Consider the following 17473-nt stretch of genomic DNA (forward strand, 5'->3'; position numbering starts at 1 on the left):
GACTGAATCTGTTTCTCTGAGGACTCAGCCACCTCAGTCTGTACATACTAAGAGGGCAAAGTAGAGTAGTAGAAATAGTGCACAATTTATACCAGGAGGTAGGTCCAACTTAGCTCCCTAGTGATGGAGCCCTGGGCAGATTATTTCAGGCTTGCCCAGCCTGTGTATATTTATAAGATGAAAACCATAATAATGACCTCATAATGTTGATGAGATTGGCAAATGCAATCCTAAGGCAGACCCGAGGTGTTCTGAAAAATCATTCTCTGAGGGAAAATTATTTCCTAAGGTGGTTTTAAGTTTTTGATATTTTTCTTAAGTTCTCAGTCAGGCTGGTCTGAAGTTGAAAGACCCTTCCCTTGGGTTCTGACAGCCCCGGATTTAAATTGGGGCTCTTACCTTTTTGGTTTTGTGATCCTGGGTAGCACTTAGTCTTTCTGAACCTCAATTTCCTGGACTATGAAATAGTTCTGATTCTAGAATCGATTAAGAAAGAAATAAGGTCATATATGTAAAATTCCCCTATCTATATTTGCTAGATGGCAAATACCCAATATATGGGACAGTCACCACTCTGTTCCTATAATTATTGTCATTATTTGTAGCATGCTACTTATAAAGGGATGGAAATGGCATCAGTGCAGATGCTTGAAGAATGTTTTTTTGTTCTTTTTAATGCATGTGTTGATGATGATGTGTCTACTGTTTTGCAAAGAATTGCAGAAATAAGCCCAAGTGTCATCTATTCCTGTTAAAGCCATTTAGGAAATGTATATTATAAGTAAGGAAGTAATGGGATGCCTGGGTGACTCAATTGGTTAAGGATCTAACTCTTGGTTTTTGGCTCAGGTCTTGATCTCAGGGTCATGAGATCCAGCCCCATGCCAGGCTCCACACTCAGCAGGGGTGAGTGGAGTTCTGCTTGAGGTTTTCTCTCCTTCTCCCTCTGCCCTTCCTGTGTCCTCTTTCTCTCTAAAATAAATAAATGAATCTTAAAAAAAAAAAAAAAGTTAGGAGTCTTTATGTTCTGTCTCCCTTTCTGATATTTCCCACACATTTCTTCTCCCTTCCCTTATATTCCCTTTCACTATTATTTATATTCCCCAAATGAATGAGAACATATAATGTTTGTCCTTCTCCGATTGACTTCCTTCACTCAGCATAATACCCTCCAGTTCCATCCACGTTGAAGCAAATGGTGGGTATTTGTCGTTTCTAATGGCTTGAGTAATATTCCATTGTATACATAAACCACATCTTCTCTATCCATTCATCTTTCGATGGACACCGAGGCTCCTTCCACAGTTTGGCTATTGTGGACATTGCTGCTATAGGGGTGGTGGAAGGGGAGGAGGGCGGGGGGTGAGGATGAATGGGTGATGGGTACTGAGGGGGGCACTTGACGGGATGAGCACTGGGTGTTATTCTGTATGTTGGTAAATTGAACACCAATAAAAAATAAATTTATTAAAAAAAAAAAAAGGTGAGGAAGTAACATGCCTAAATTTTCAGCCAGGGTAATAAACATCCTGTCCTATCCCAGAAAGACATTAACTTCTCTTAGCAACCATTTGGGTGGGTTATTGTATAGAAACGAAAGTAAACCTCATGTATCTCGTTTTATTTATTTATTTTTATTTTTTTTATTGGAGTTCAATTTGCCAACAGTTAGCATAACACCAGTGCTCATCCCCTCAATTGCCTCCCTCAGTGCCCATCACCCAGTCACCCCAACCCCCCGCCCACCTCCCTTTCCACTACCCTTGTTCATTTCCCAGAGTTAGGTGTCTCTCATGTTTTGTCACCCTCACTGATATTTTCACTCATTTTCTCTCCTTTGCCTTTATTCCCTTTCACTAATTTTTATATTCCCCACATGGATGAGACCATATAATATTTGTCCTTTTCCGATTGACTTATTTCACTCAGCATAATACCCTCCAGTTCCACCCACGTCGAAGCAAATGGTGGGTATTTGTTGTTTCTAATGGCTGAGTAATGTTGCATTGTATACATAGACCACACCTTCTCTATCCATCATCTTTCAATGGACACCGAGGCTCCTTCCGCAGTTTGGCTATTGTGGACGTTGCTACTATAAACATTGGGGTGCAGGTGTTCCGGCATTTCATTGCATCTGTGTCTTTGGGGTAAATCCCCAGCAGTGCAATTGCTGGGTCGTAGGGTAGCTCTATGAGGAACTCTTTGAGGAACCTTCACACACACAGTTTTCCAGTGGCTGCACCAGTTCACATTCCCACCAACAGTGCAAGAGGGTTCCCCTTTCTTCACATCCTCTCCAACATTTGTTGTTTCCTGCCTTGTTAATGTTCCCCATTCTCACTGGTGTGAGGTGGTATCTCATTGTGCTTTTGATTTGTATTTCCCTGATGGCCAGTGATGCAGAGCATTTTCTCATGTGCTTGTTGGCCATATCTATGTCTTCCTCAGTGAAATTTCTGTTCATGTCTTTTGCCCATTTCATGATTGGATTGTTTGTTTCTTTGCTGTTGAGTTTAATAAGTTCTTTATGGATCTTGGATATTAGCCCTTTATCTGATATGTCATTTGCAAATATCTTCTCCCATTCTGTAGATTGTCTTTTAGTTTTGTTGACTGTTTCTTTTGCTGTGGAAGCTTTTTATTTTGATGAAGTCCCAATAATTCATTTTTGCTTTTGTTTCTCTTGCCTTCATGGATGTATCTTGCAAGAAGTTGCTGTGGCCAAGTTCAAAAAGGGTGTTGCCTGTGTTCTCCTCTAGGATTTTGATGGAATCTTGTCTCACATTTAGATCTTTCATCCATTTTGAGTTTACCTTTGTGTATGGTATAAGAGAATGATCTAGTTTCATTCTTCTGCATGTGGCTGTCCAATTTTCCCAGGACCATTTATTGAAGAGACTGTCTTTTTTCTAGTGGATAGTCTTTCCTGCTTTGTCGAATACTCCTTGACCATAAAGTTGAAGGTCCACTTCTGGATTCTCTATTCTGTTCCATTGATTTATGTATCTGTTCATGTATCTTGTTTTAATCGATACTCCTGTGCTTGAGTATATTAGTGCCCCCTATTTTATTCATTTATTTATTTAAAAGATTTTATTCATTTATTTGTGAGAGACACAGAGAGGCAGAGACACAGGCAGAGGGAGAAGGAGGCTCCCTGTGGGGAGCCCAAAGTGGGACTTGATCCCAGGACCCTGGGATCATGCCTGAGCCGAAGACAGACGCTCAACCGCTGAGCAACCCAGGTGCCCCAGTGCCACCTAACTTAATTGATTCTTTACATACCTGATGTGGTTTTTTTTACTTGCTTTTCAATATTTTTGTTTATTCTTTTTTTCTTAGATTATAGACTCCTCGATTAAAGTCTGTATTTTCTTCCTTTCAAGTTTCTCACAGTCTAGTATACTGTTTTCCAGTTAGTGGTCATATAATGATGTATTGGTACTAAGAAAGATTTCCCAAAAATAGTATTCCATTTTTAAAAGTGTGGAGGGAAGGAGGTTCTGTTGATGGCATGATGTTTTTAATATTAGTGTGTACTAAATATTGGATTTAATAGACACCTAGTGGATATTAGTTTCTGCCTGATGACCCCAAGCCCTAAGAGATTTCAGTTTTGGAGATATTCCTCAGATTTGATGTCAACAAAAAGAAAGTCAAGTCTATTTTGTTCTAGCCTATTTTTCTTCAGCTTTGAGGGTATACCGGAACTTTTGTAATGAAAGCAACAGTTTCCCATTACTTGGGCAAAGGACAGATCTGAAATGTGGTCCAGAATGCTTTTTTCCCCCTCTCTCTGCCTGTTCACTAATGAAGCAGTGGAAGAAATCACTTGATACAACCCATTGGGGTTAATGCGTGGTATCATTTCTTTGAAGTTTGCTTAATAAAAGTTTTTAAGACTAGTGGTTCTCGAGCATTACAGTCCCCAGAGTATTGTGTTAAAATGCAAATTTGATTTGATATATCTGGAAGGGAGCTTCATGTTCTCAGTTTTTACTGCCCTGAGAGCATCAAGGCTGTAGGCTGTGTGTGGAGGAGAGGTGAGGTTCTTTCATGTTTCCTGGTCCTGTCCTGAGAAGTCTGACTTTGAGTGTTTCTCTTCAATCTGTTCCAGGTTTGGTCGCTGGCTACAGTTGCTACAGATCTTTGCCTTGGTCCGAAGTCTGACCCAGATTTGGAAACACCCTGGGCTCGACATCCCTTTGGGCGACAGCTGCTCGAGTCCTTGTAGGTTTTAAGAGCTAAATGTGAGGAAAACGAGTAATATAAATTTTAGGTCTTGTAAGCATTTGCAAGTGTTTTCATCGAAGAGGTCTGAGAATGGGCAAAAGTGAGATCTTTCACGTTAGTGCTACAATAATATCTGTGTAGAACTAACATAACAGAAGGAAGTATACAGTATTTGTCATTTACAACAGGGATTTGAGACTTGTGTCCTTTAGAGATTTATGCTTTAGCCCTAAGTCACACCAGTCTGAACACAGGAGTTTGAACTCTTGAAATGGTAAATTTCTTGAGTGCTATAGAGCTTTGTCCCCAAGAGCAGATTCTCTAATTCCATGTTGACTTACACGTTTTTCAAGGGCAATGATATTTTTCACCCTATTTGGCAGTTTATTGAAACACCAAATTTGTGTTGGATTTATTGCACTGAAATGTGGCAAGCTGGAAATACAATGTGAAAATGATTTACCACAGATCATACCACTCAAACCTTTATACTGTGAAGCTCAGAGCCTGATAGAGAAACTCTAATTCCTTCAGGTAGAGGATTGCTTGACTTACTTGTTGAGGCTGGACTTGGGACCTATTGCTGAAGCTTCAGTTGCAAATGGTGATGCAGGGATGATAATGGTTGTTCTGTCCACATCACATAAGGCTCAGATATGATGGTGTGAAAACACTTTAAGAGATACTAGACATTGGTTGGTAGGAAAGTATCAGTATCATTCCATTCCCAAGGGCCAAGTTGCTCTGATCACTACCTCACATCCTAGCTTAATAATCCTAAAAGGAGCAAAGAGGATGTAAGTACCTAAAAGGTAAAAATATTCCTTGTTATTCTTATTTAATAGCTCATATCCATAATTCCACATTTGAGTCTATTTCCAGCTCTCCATACTGTGGTGGTGGTGGTACAGTGTTCTGAACACCTTCACATAGCATTAGGTTATGAGTGAAGAGTGATTCTTGGAGTTGGGGAGACCAGGAGCACATGCATGGTTTCATTCAGTTGTTATTTTAGTCCACTTAGTTCTTGGGGAAGCTACATTCAAGTCTGAGCCATGCCTGGATGCCAAGCAGAAGCTTTCAGATGGGTTATTCAGCTCCTTTATAATACTTGGATACATTCTTTTCCAAAACAAATTTAGCCAAACTCAAGAGTATAAGCTTCTGAATCTGGAGAAAGCCCTGGTTCCTGATGGGTTTGTGAGGCTGAATTGAGAATCCTTCCTTCTGCCCTTCTGTCAACAGCCCACCACAACTATGACAGTTATCCTTCCTCTGTCTCTTTTCTTGACTTTTTTTCTCTCCTCTTTCCCTCCAGGTTGGCTCATTACTGCCGACTCCGGGATGTCCAGACCTTGGCCATGCTCTGCAGCGTGTTTGAAGCCCAATCTCGGCCTCAGGGAATACCAAACCCCTTTGGACCCTTTCCTGGCCGATCCTCTAACCTTATGGTGTCCCACAGCCGATATGTAAGCTGGAGGCCTTGTGCTTTGTATCTGACTTCCCCTAAAGGAAACCTATTCTGATATGGCTCCTGTTTGTCCTGCAGCCTAGCTTTACTTCCTCGGGCTCCTGCTCAAGCATGTCAGACCCAGGGCTCAATGCTGGTGGCTGGAACATAGGTTGGTATGGAGCTGGCTTGGCCACGCTGGATTTCTAGAACTCTGAAAACTGTGTGTGAATCATTAATGTGTAAACTTCAGTTGATAGATACACTGTATTTTCCTTGTTTCTCATTTTTCTTCAAATTTAATGTACGGGGATGCTGTAGTTATTAGCAAGCCCCAGACCCGTACAGGCCAGTTTCCCATATGTCTTTGTGCCTTGCCAGGACTGACAGTGGGACTTCTCATTGTTCACCCCTAGAAACCCAACCCTCATCCTTTCTCCACCCCCATCATTTACCACTTCTTGTTACCTGTCTCTTCCCATGTACCTCTTCTCAATGTGGAGAAAGAAAGACAAGCCTGATTCTAGCTGGCCATAAGGGTCTCTTTGACAAATAAGTGTGTTTGTGTTTTCCGGATATTTGAAATTTCTTTTTAAAAATCATCTTAATTTTTCTTTTCTTTTCTTTTGTTTTTTTAAGGCATTATTTATTTATTTGACAAGCAGGGGGAGCAACAGGCAGAGGAAGAGGGAGACGCAAGCTCCCCATGGAACAGGGAGCCCGATGTGTGGCCTGACCCCACGACCCTGGGATCGTGATCTGAGTCGAAGGCAGACGCTTAACCAACTGAGCCCCCCTTTTCTTTTCTTTTTTTTTTTTTCAGAATTTTTTCTTATTTTATATAGAACTTGAATGAGCTTGGTGATTTAGTTTCCCAGTCTATAGAATCAAAGCTACACTTGTAGAGACTTTGAAGTAGGACGTGGAGCCTGTTAGAGGCAGGGCAGGCAAAGAAGTCATAGTTACAGTTGTTTGATAATAAGAGATAAAAGGTAATAAAAAAATAGACCCAAATGAAAAATAGTAGTTTGTGGCCAATAAGTACGGTGTCAAATAATTTCCTGAGAGTATATCACTCTCTTGCCAACAATGATTCTGTGTCATACAGAAAAACATTGTACCAGTACCATTTGCACAAGGCCAGGAAAATTCATTTCTGATACTCAGAATAGTTTTCAAACTATGAAACTTCAAAATGTTTGAAATTTAAAAATGTTCCAACAAATGAAGTTTTTCTTCCTAGAAAGACATTTTCCATTTAGGGGAATGAGGTGGGAAAGACAGAAATCTTGTTCCTTTAATTTTCTTTATTATAAAAGTAATAACTGGGGGTGCCTGGGTGGCTCAGTCAGGTAAGCATGCAACTCTTGGTTTCAGCTCAGGTCATAATCTCAGGGTCATGAGAGTAAGCCCCACATCAGGCTCCATGCTCAGTGGGGAGTCTGCTGGAGGTTCTTTCTCTCCTCCTCTCTCTGTCCCTCACCCCTGCTTGCATGCATGTATGAACATTCTCTCTCTCTCAAATAAATAAATAAATGTTTAAAAAAAAAAAGTAATACATGCCCAGTGGGGGAAAAAAAACTGAAAAGTATTGGAGAAGAAAATAATCATCACTGAACCTGCACCTAGAAATAATGTCTGTTAATATTCCAAAACATTTTCCTAGTCTATGTGTGTGTGTGTGAAGGGCCATTCTATATATATGCTTTTGTGTTCTGTTTTTAATTTTATCATGAACATTTTCTTATGTCCTTTAAAAAGTCTGTATCAGTAATGACTGTTTTATCTAATATTCTGTGTAACTGTGCCATAATTTGCAGCTTAATCATCATGTGTGTACTTACTTATCAGGTTACCTTAACAGTAAGCATCTAGATGAAAAGGTAAGGCTAGGAAAGAGTCCAGTTTAGTTCTATTTCTCAGCATCTTCAGCTTAGCTTATATTTCTTCCAGCGACTAAATTGAGCACACTCTGCATTATATGAGTTTTCAGACACTTCCCATGCCGCCTCTCATTTCACTCTTTCCTTCCCATTTGATTTGCTTCAGCGGGAAGAGAGGCAGAACATGTCTCCTCCCCTTGGGGAGAGTCTTCCCCAGAAGAAATCCGTTTTGGCAGTCTTACCTACAGCGATCCTCGTGAGCGAGAACGTGATCAGCATGATAAAAATAAAAGGTAACAGCCTTCCCCAGCAAGGGCTGCAGTTTCATAATGCTTGGATTCCCCCAAATCAAGACTCTTGCTGTAAGAAAGGTATGTTATGTGCCTTTGGTATCGAGCTTGTTTCTTCTTAAAGGAACTGACAGGAAATCTTTTGAGTTTTATCCAGGCTTCTGGACCCTGCCAATACCCAGCAATTTGATGACTTTAAGAAATGCTATGGAGAAATCCTCTATCGCTGGGGTCTGAGAGAGAAACGAGCTGAGGTGCTGAAGTTTGTCTCCTGTCCTCCTGATCCTCACAAAGGGATTGGTGAATATGAGTTTCTTTTCCTATCACTCTCTGAAAAGGCCTATAATTTATTTTGTAACATAAGACTTGGAGTGAAGTCTTTTAGCTGCTCACAAGCAGAAATTTCTGAAGCATTCGGAGTCTGCTCTAACCTTCCAAAAACCCTTTCTTTCTTTCTTTTTTTACCTTTTTTTTTTAAAGATTTTTATTTATTTATTCATGAGAGACCGAGAGAGAGAGAAAAAAAGAGAGAGAGGCAGAGACACAGGCAGAGGGAGAAGCAGGCTCCATGCAGGGAGCCTGACGTGGGACTCATTCCCGGGTCTCCAGGATCACACCCTGGGCTGAAGGCGGCGCTAAACCGCTAAGCCACCTGGGCTGCCCCCAAAAACCCTTTCATTCCATGACAAGAGTAAATTTCTCTTCTAAGTGGAAGTAATTTTAAACACAGTACTTAGATGTCGATTTGAAGGAGGGGTACTCATTCATATATTCAACTAATATATATCAGGCTAGCACATTCCTTCCCCTCGTGGAACTCACAGACTAGTGGGGGAGAAAAATGTAAAAATTAGAGGTTGTGACCAGTGTTAATGAGCAAACATAAAGGATGTTGGTGCAGGGAGAACACCAACAGGAGGGAAGATTTCAGGTGATGTTTGGCCAAAAGGCCTTTCTGAGGGGCTGAGACTAAAGGATGAGAAGCCATCTGTGCAGAGAGCAGCAGACATCAAACAAGTGAAGCAAGGACAGTGGCTAGAACACAGTGAGTGAGAAGAGGGGTACCAAATTAGATTGTAAGATAATTAGGGACTTGCAAGTCATAGTACAGAATTAGGATGTATTCTGAGTTCAATGGTAAACTTCAAAGGGTGTTAAGAGGTAAGTGACATGCTCTGGTTCCTATTTTAAGAGAATCACTGGCTATTATATGAAGAAAGGCTTGGAGGGGGGGAGGGGTAGAAGTTTGAGGACTGTTAGGGTAGTCAGAGGGAGATGACTGCCTAGCCCCCGGCGATGTCAACAGAAGGGGAGAGGGGGATGGATTAGGAATACATTTCAGAGGTAGACTCAGCATGATATGCTAACAAATTGGATGTGGGATTGAGAGGAAGGGACAAAGCCTAGATGATTCCTAGGTTTCCAGCTTGGGCAACTGAGGGGGGGCGGGGGGCGTGGTGGTGTCATATTCTCAGATAGAAGAGGCTGGAAGAGAATTAAGAGGTCTGTTTGGGACAGACCATACAAGTCATCTAGGCTGCCAGATGTGAGTCTGGAGCTTAAACGGGAGCCTGGGGGGAGAACTAGCAATTTGGGAATCTTCAGCATGTAGGTGGTACTTGGAGCTGTGAGAATGGTACGACCTGGGACCTGGGGGTGGGGAGGGAGAGTACAGGGAGAGTGAGAGTCTGCCCACTCTGGGCCTTGAGAGAAGCCAGCACTCGCAGCTTGAATCTAGAGGAAGAGCCAGGAACAGACTCAGAAGGCAACACCAGTGAGTTTTGAGGAGAAGCAAGAGTGTAATCTGGAAGGAGCTAAGAGAAGAGATGTGTTTTAAAGGGTGACATAGAGGGTGATCTGAGCACACACTGATTCCCTCTCTCCCCCACACACCCTCACCAAAGCATCTATCCAGAGCTTTCCTGAAAAGGCATAACTGAGGGGAGTAATGTCAGCATACCCTTGAGGACCAGGGAGGCAGGTATCTTAGTGGTAGCTGATGTTACGAGGCCTGAACTGACAGGCAGAGAAACAACTACATGTGACAGAACCACTGCCCCTACTCCCAATGGATCAGGGTTTGGTGATGCCCAGCGCCTCTAGGAGTGGTACGAAGGTGAGACTAAACACAGAAGGATTGTTTGATAGCCCTTCTAGGTTCCCCACGTCCCTGCAGGTTATGACTCTTCCTCTACTACAACAGAAAATTGGAAAATTTCATCCTCCAGAGAAGGCAGACACTTTTCCAGATTGAAAGGGCCCACTAAGCACCTCGTGTGGTGAGTGAAGACAGACCTGGGATAGAGAGAGTACCCTGGGAGCTTCCAGGGAGGGACAACAGGCCACACAGAGAGGATAAGGAATGTGGGCACTACCACACCTCTCAGGAGTGGTGAGCTGGATACTGAAAGGGAGAGGACGATGCAGCAGTGCCTTTGGAATTCTCCAGAAAATGATTTCTAACCCAGGATCCTGCCCCAGATGATCAGTCCTGTGTGAAAGTAAACCTTCAGCCTATCCAGGAAAGCAGAGAGTCAGGATGACAGTAAAGGGAGATCCACGTGGCTGACTCAGAGACAGACCCTTCCAGGTTGGAGTTTCAGGAACGTCTCCAAGAAGAGAAAGTTAGGATAATATCTAGTGGATTTCAGTGTCCAGTATATTTATAGAGATTCAGATATTTGAGAGAGGGTTTGCAAGTGAATTATGGTAAGCAAATTAAGCAAGCAAAAACAAAATGGTTGCTAAGAAAAACCAAATGTTCAAGAAAGGAAAAGTTGTCATGGTACGTGGCTTGGCTTAAATACTGTTCACCTGGATAGATGATGTGAAAATAAAATGTTGATCTAACCAAGTAATAATAGAACTGTGTGGGGAAGATGAGGCATGGGGCATATATGTGGTTAGATGGATTGAGGAATGAAAAAAGCTTCCACAGGAAAGTTGAGATAATGCTGAAATGTGGAAATTAAGAGTTAGCTTCATAAATGGGTAGAAACCAAAAGTTACATGAGTTGGAAGGATTTCCTCCAGGGAGTGATGGGCGAGAGAGTGGAAGGGAATACTGGTTTTGTTAATAAGACATATAGCATTATTTGACTCATTAAGTTGTGTGTATATAGTTTTAATTTAAAAAGCCCAAACGAGGGGTGCCTGGCTGGCTCAGTTGGTGGAGCAGATGACTCTCAGTCTCAGGGTTTTGAGTCTTAGCCCCACATTGGGTGTAGAGATTACTTAAAATCTTAAAAAACAAACCAAAGTAATACAGAGATTTAGATACTGAATAAAAAGGATTTTTTTTTAAAGATTTTATTTATTTATTTATTAGGGAAAGCACAAGCTAGAGGCAGAGGGAGAAGCAGGCTTCCACTGAGTAGGGAGCCTGATGCGGAGCTTGATTCCTGGACCCTGAGAACATGACCTGAGCAGAAGGCAGGTGCTTAACTGACTGAGCCACCCAGGCACCCCAACAAGGATTATTTTAATATGGATTATTTTGGCACATGTACTTGAGGAAATGCAAAGACGCAAAAGGCTATTTGGGCAATATATTTTTCAGAGCATCTAAGCACATGAAAGTGTACCAGAGAAAGAACAGTGAAGACCTGAAACAATTTGTCTTTTAGAATTAGTATTCAGACAAATATATGAATCACAGAGATTGGTAACTGATACATTGCACTCTTAGTGACATCTATTATTGTAAGCATCATGCCAGGTTATGTTGGCCATAGAAGGAAACACAAGGTGTGGTTTGGGGGTGGTGTCAAAAAGTCTATAATCCAGTTAGAGAAGTAAAACAGGAACTCATGAAGACTTAAATGATACTGATGAATGAATAGTATGTTCTAATATCATTATAAACAGTATTGCAAGATTTCAACGGGGGTAGGATTATGAAAGATACACTCACACACAAATGCATTACATATTTTCATCTTTATTATTTATTACTTTGGAAGATTTGGACTGCTCAAATCTAGCGAATAGCAGATATTGAGAGAAAAATACTACAGGCTCCCAGGACATTGGGAAAGTGGCATAGAAAACCAGCAGTTTCCTCTTGGACTTATCACATCTACAAGGGTCATCCCATTTCAGCAGCAAATTTTAGGGATAAAATGGTTTTCTTTGAAGGGGTTAGATTAATAAGAAGGGCTCAAGGCTTCATTTGAGGGGATAATGCTAGACAGAATATTTTTTTCATAAACCATCTCCATTACAAGATGATTTTCAATTTTGTTTTTTTCCATTGTGCTATGTGGCACTTGATCATCATGGTGGCAGAGCAAGGCATTTGACCGCCCCCCAGATTTGCCCCAGAGATGTGCGTCTGTCTGCTTAAATTTTGTTCAGCAATTTTCTACTTCCATTTATTAACTTAATGTCTTATTTATTTACATTTGGTTTTATTCACATTTGTGTAATTGATGATAATACACACAGCTCTCCTGCATGTAAGGCTATGTGATGCTAAGCCTTTGGAAATGGCTTCTATCTGGGGGTTTCTTTTTTCTTTTTTTTTTTTTTTAAAGATTTATTTATTTATGATAGACATAGAGAGAGAGGGAGGCAGAGACACAGGAGGAGGGAGAAGCAGGCTCCATGCTGGGAGCCCGACGCAGGACTCGATCCCGGGACTCCAGGATCACGCCCTGGCCCAAAGGCAGGAGCCAAACCACTGAGCCACCCAGGGATCCCCTATCTGGGGGTTTCATAAAGCCTTGGGAATCATAATTTCTTTTTTTTTTTTAAGATTTTATTTATTTATTCAGGAGAGATACAGAGAGAGAGGCAGAGACATAGGTAGAGGGAGAAGCAGGCTTCCTGAGAGGAGCCTGGTGTGGGACTCGATTCCAGGACCCTAGGATCACAACCTGAGCCAAAGACAGATGCTCAACCACTGAGCCACCCAGGTGCCCCAAGAATCATAATTTGATCATTTATGTGCCAGACGTACTTTTCTTGTCCTTACTAATTTGTCCATTAGGAAGCACAAATGATCCATTTCACGTCTGCTGGATTTTACCTGCAAAGCCTACACCCTTGGTCATATGCTTCCTTCCCAGAGGTCCCCAAGTTTGTCAGTATTCCTGTAAAAGACACCTTGACAGCTTGTGATTTCACACAAACTCTGCATCCCTTCGTATCTCCAGATGTGGTGAGAGTCAGCATCAGCATAGCCCAGATGTGTGCCTATCCTTCTCAACTAACGGCCATTCTGTTATGTATAATAATAAGAGGCGAGAGAGAAATATTAAAATTACATTTAGTGACTTAGCGTTTTTGTATTCCCTATCTTTGTGAGTTTATATCTACCTAGAAATTGTCCACATCCTCCCAAATGATTGATTAATTAACTAAATGAAATATCAGTTCAAAGTCTTAAAGTTAGTAATGATTTTAGAGATAACATTCAAACTGACATAGTATGGAGAAACACAGTTACCAATGACATACTGAAATTTTCAGAGAGATAACGTTTTAATAATTTTGCCCAGATAGATATGGAGAATAATTAAGTTCACATTTACAGTAATCTCAAATGTCAAAGAACCCCTTTTTATTTATTTTTTATTAAAAAAAAATTTTTTAAGGATTTTATTTATTTATGAGAGACACACAGAGAAGAGAGAGAGAGGCAGAGACACAGGCAGAGGGAGAAGCAAGCTCCATGCGGGGACCCCGACATAGGACTTGATCCCGGACTCCAGGGTCACGCCCTGGGCCAAAGGCAGGCGCTAAACTGCTGAGCCACCCAGGGATCCCCACATTCTCATATTTTTAAAGGTTGAATCTTATCAAACCAATAAAATTAGTCAAGGAAATGTAAGAAATTTCAACTAATTAGGCTTTTCACAAGAACATTAATCAAAGTCTTTCCTAACAAAGAAAGTTATGCATAGGGTGACAAGACATGGCTGTTTTTCATCAAACTTATCAAACCAGTTTAATTTGTCTCAGGATTTACCAGAACTGGGACTACCATTAAATTTTTCCTTAATTACCATGTATTTTAAAAGTTTTTATTGGGGGACACCTGGGTGGTTCAGTGGTTGAGTGTCTGCCTTTGGCTTGATCCTGGAGTCCTGGGATTGAGTCCTGTATCAGGCTCCCTGCAGGGAGCCTGCTTCTCCCTCTGCTTATGTCTCTGCCTCTCTGTGTGTCTCTCATGAGTAATATTAAAATCTATTTAAAAAAATAAAATTCTTTACAGGTACATTTTTGTGACTACCTTTGTCCTGAGGCAGAGGAACTGGCCCTGGTACAAGAAAGGAACCTTCCTCCATTATGGGAGGGGAGAAGTAGAGGAACAGGAAGGGAAATTTGAAGGTTTGGCAGCTGGAGGTGAATGCTTGTGTTTTCTCAGGGAAAAGGAGAGGCCATTAGGTGAGAGAGGAGGCAGGCAGTGAGGTGGGTCAAGAGCCCATGGGCTGTGGTGGAGGCAAGAAGTGCCATCGGGAAAGTGGCATAGAAGCCACTGTGCAACACTGGGAGTTGGTTGGTTGGGTGTTGTGTGTTTAGTGAGAAGTGTATCTTGCCATTGGGCCTTCCCTCAGGAGTGCTGGGGGCAGACATCGAGTGGGTAGCTGAAAGCTTCCATCTGGGCTGGAGGTTCTGCTGGATGGTACCCTGGAGGGAGAATTGGGAATACTTGCAAAAAAGTGATGATAATGTCATGCCACTTAGGCTGGCCCTAGGGGAAATTGTCACTAGAAAGGGTGAAAGGGTAGAGGCGAGGACCTGGGAGGCCAGGTGTGCACAGGGTTGGGGAGCTTTTGAAGACACTAGGGATGGTGCCAAGAACTGGGGTCAAGAGAAGAGTGAGAACCAAGGACAGAATCCTGAGGGAACCAGGGTGGGAGAGTTGTCCAGAGTGCCATAGATGAGGGCAGACAAGAGGCAAGGACTGCAAAGCCAGGTGGCATTTCCTCAAAGGGAGAGGGTGACAGTCTTCAGGCAGTAATGGGGCACAGGTCTGCAGTTCCTGTCCCAGCACTCCTTGGGACTCTGGACCCACACAGCCTTTCCTCCAGAGGCTGGCAGAGGCGGTAGGCTGCAGCAGGGCCAGGTGCCAAGGGCACTGTTGGAGGAGAGTGTGCATCCATGGGAAGGTTTGTTCCTTGGGGGCACACTGGAAGCTGGGCAGGGGAGATGGGATCGACACAGGCCGCCAGGACTCAGGGTCGTGGCTGCGGTGCACAAGGATGTGGTGGTGGGTTAGCCCTCAGGGTCCGGGGACCAGCTGTCAGGGGGTCCTGACCGCAGAGTCCTGACCCGGCTTGTCTTGTGCCTCTTGGTCATTGGTGTACAGTAAGGAAGACACTGTGACTCTGATCAGCTGTTGCCAGATTTCACGGAGTCCTTCAGTTCTGCCAACAAACAATTGGTGGCCACCTCTCTGAGCCAGGCCCCTGCAGCCATGGGCATAGGAGAGGATTAGACATAACCACCACCTGGGGTTTTCACTCCAGGCCTCCCAACCTGGGCATCTTCTGCACTGTCCACCTGCACCCAGCCTTCAGTGACAGCAACTTGTCTGCTTCTACTGTTTAAATAAAAAAGAGAATCATTGTTGTAATAGAATCCCTGCAGACTCCTAAGATGCATACTTCATTCTTATTCACAACACCCAGTTTCCTTTTGCAGAACTAACTTACCATGTCTCTTGTTTTGGCCACCTTCAACCATTTGCAGAGTTTGGTGTGTACTGCAGCCACTGCCGGAGTGAGGTCCGTGGCACACAGTGTGCCATCTGCAAAGGCTTTACATTCCAGTGTGCCATCTGCCATGTGGCGGTACGAGGATCGTCCAATTTCTGCCTGACCTGCGGACATGGTGGGCACACCAGCCACATGATGGAGTGGTTTCGGACCCAAGAGGTGTGTCCCACTGGGTGTGGATGTCACTGCCTACTTGAGAGTACATTCTGAACTCACAGACCATGGGAGTTGTCGCAAATCCCAGAGGATCCCATAATGTTGGATGACAAGCTATCCACCAGGAAGGAGGCTCCAGAAAGCCATTCCCAACTAGGCTAGAGCATGTTCCCCTCAAAGACTGACACAGCACCAGCTGTTCATGAGCTTTTGCTTCCCTTCTGCTTGGCTGTTGATGGCATGGATGTCACCAGGAAAGAGGAGGGCAGATGTGCAGAACCATATAGCCAGGTGGGAATTTTCTCGAAAAGCATCTGCCTCCAGAGCTGTGTTTACCTTCAAAGTGTTAATCATAAACCACTAAATGGCATCCTTTCTGTTGCCATTTCAGACCAAGGTCAGATGCAAAGGATGGTCTCCTGAGCAGGACAGTCAACATTAACTTAGTTGACAAGTGGGTCTGTGATAGAAGTTGGTACATTTAAATGAACTGATGAATAGTGGCCTTTTAAAAATGATACTTAAATTATAAATATATGATGTACTTAAGGATTCTAAAGATGTCTCTTTTGTTTATTTGTTTATTTCTCTTCAAGCTGTTCTCCCTTGGCTAATAAAATTCAGGTAATTGTTCTGAAAAAAAAAAAAAGACAAAGAAGGTTGAACAATGTTTTAGTGAAATCCTGCTTCTAATTGAAGTTAACTCTTTTGGATAGATTTTTCAAAGGAAATGCTGATTTACTCTTGTCATCTGACAGGAGAAAATGGAATTTGTTATTTAAGTTTCTTTCCAACTCCGAAAGCCTTTTTTTTTTTTTTTTTTTTTTTAAGATTAACTCATTTATTTTAGAGAGAGAGTGGAGTTGGGGGGGTGGGGCGGGCAGATGAAGAAGGAGAGAAAATCCTAAGCAGACCCTGCGCTGAGCATAGAGCCTGATGAGGGCTCAATCCCATGACTCAGATCATGACCTGAGCCGAAACCAAGAGTTGGATGCTCAACTGACTGCTCCACCTAGGCGCCCCAGCCCCTAGTCATTTTTTTAATGTTTATTTTTTAAAAATATGTATTTATTTGAGAAGCAGGGAGAGTGGCAGAGGGAGAGGGAAGAAGCAGGCTCCCCATGGAGTAAGGAGCTTGGCTTGGAGCTTGATCCCAGGATCCTGGTATCATGACCTGAGCTAAAGGCAGACACTCAACCAAGTACTCCTCTCCAAGAGTCTTAATCATTTCATTTAGCAAAAGGAAAATGAGATGGCTTCATAGCATTGATATTCAAGTGTCCCATTGCCCCTGGGCAGGTTGGCTGAGTTCCAGTAAGTTCCTTCCACTCTTCATTTGGGCTCCCTCACAGACTTTGTACTTTTTGTTTATGTGCATTCTAAGTGGCTGTGACTCAGATGTCCACCTGTTTTATTCTCAAAATGATTTTCAACTCTTCACATATATGTGCCAGGAAAGAGAAATCTTAGAATCTTACAATTCCAAGTTGATTAACTTAAGAAATATAAGTACATATCTCAAAATGTGTTGTACATCACTGTTTTATTTTTTTTTTTAAAGATTTTATTTATTTATTCATGAGAGACACGGAGAGAGAGGCAGAGACACAGGCAGAGGGAGAAGCACGCTCTACGCAGGGAGCTCAACATGGGACTCGATCCCGGGTCTCCAGGATCACACCTTAGGCTACAGGCGGCGCTAAGCTGCTGCGCCACCAGGGCCGCCGACATCAC

General features: G+C 42.6%; 1 protein-coding gene across 1 annotated transcript in view; it reads left to right on the plus strand.

Moving 5' to 3' along the window:
• Nucleotides 1-16298, plus strand: part of WDR59 (WD repeat domain 59) — a 101485-nt gene extending 85187 nt beyond the window's left edge. The window contains exons 21-26 of the mRNA XM_041772575.1: nucleotides 4121-4233; nucleotides 5555-5705; nucleotides 5786-5858; nucleotides 7736-7862; nucleotides 8017-8159; nucleotides 15558-16298. Of these exons, the coding sequence (XP_041628509.1) occupies nucleotides 4121-4233; nucleotides 5555-5705; nucleotides 5786-5858; nucleotides 7736-7862; nucleotides 8017-8159; nucleotides 15558-15793 (843 nt within the window). The 3' untranslated portion in view covers nucleotides 15794-16298. The remainder of the gene's footprint in view (nucleotides 1-4120; nucleotides 4234-5554; nucleotides 5706-5785; nucleotides 5859-7735; nucleotides 7863-8016; nucleotides 8160-15557) is intronic.
• The last annotated feature ends 1175 nt before the right edge of the window (nucleotides 16299-17473 follow it).

The sequence above is a fragment of the Vulpes lagopus genome, chromosome 10 (assembly GCF_018345385.1).
Source record: "Vulpes lagopus strain Blue_001 chromosome 10, ASM1834538v1, whole genome shotgun sequence".
NCBI classification, from domain to species: Eukaryota; Metazoa; Chordata; class Mammalia; order Carnivora; family Canidae; genus Vulpes; species Vulpes lagopus.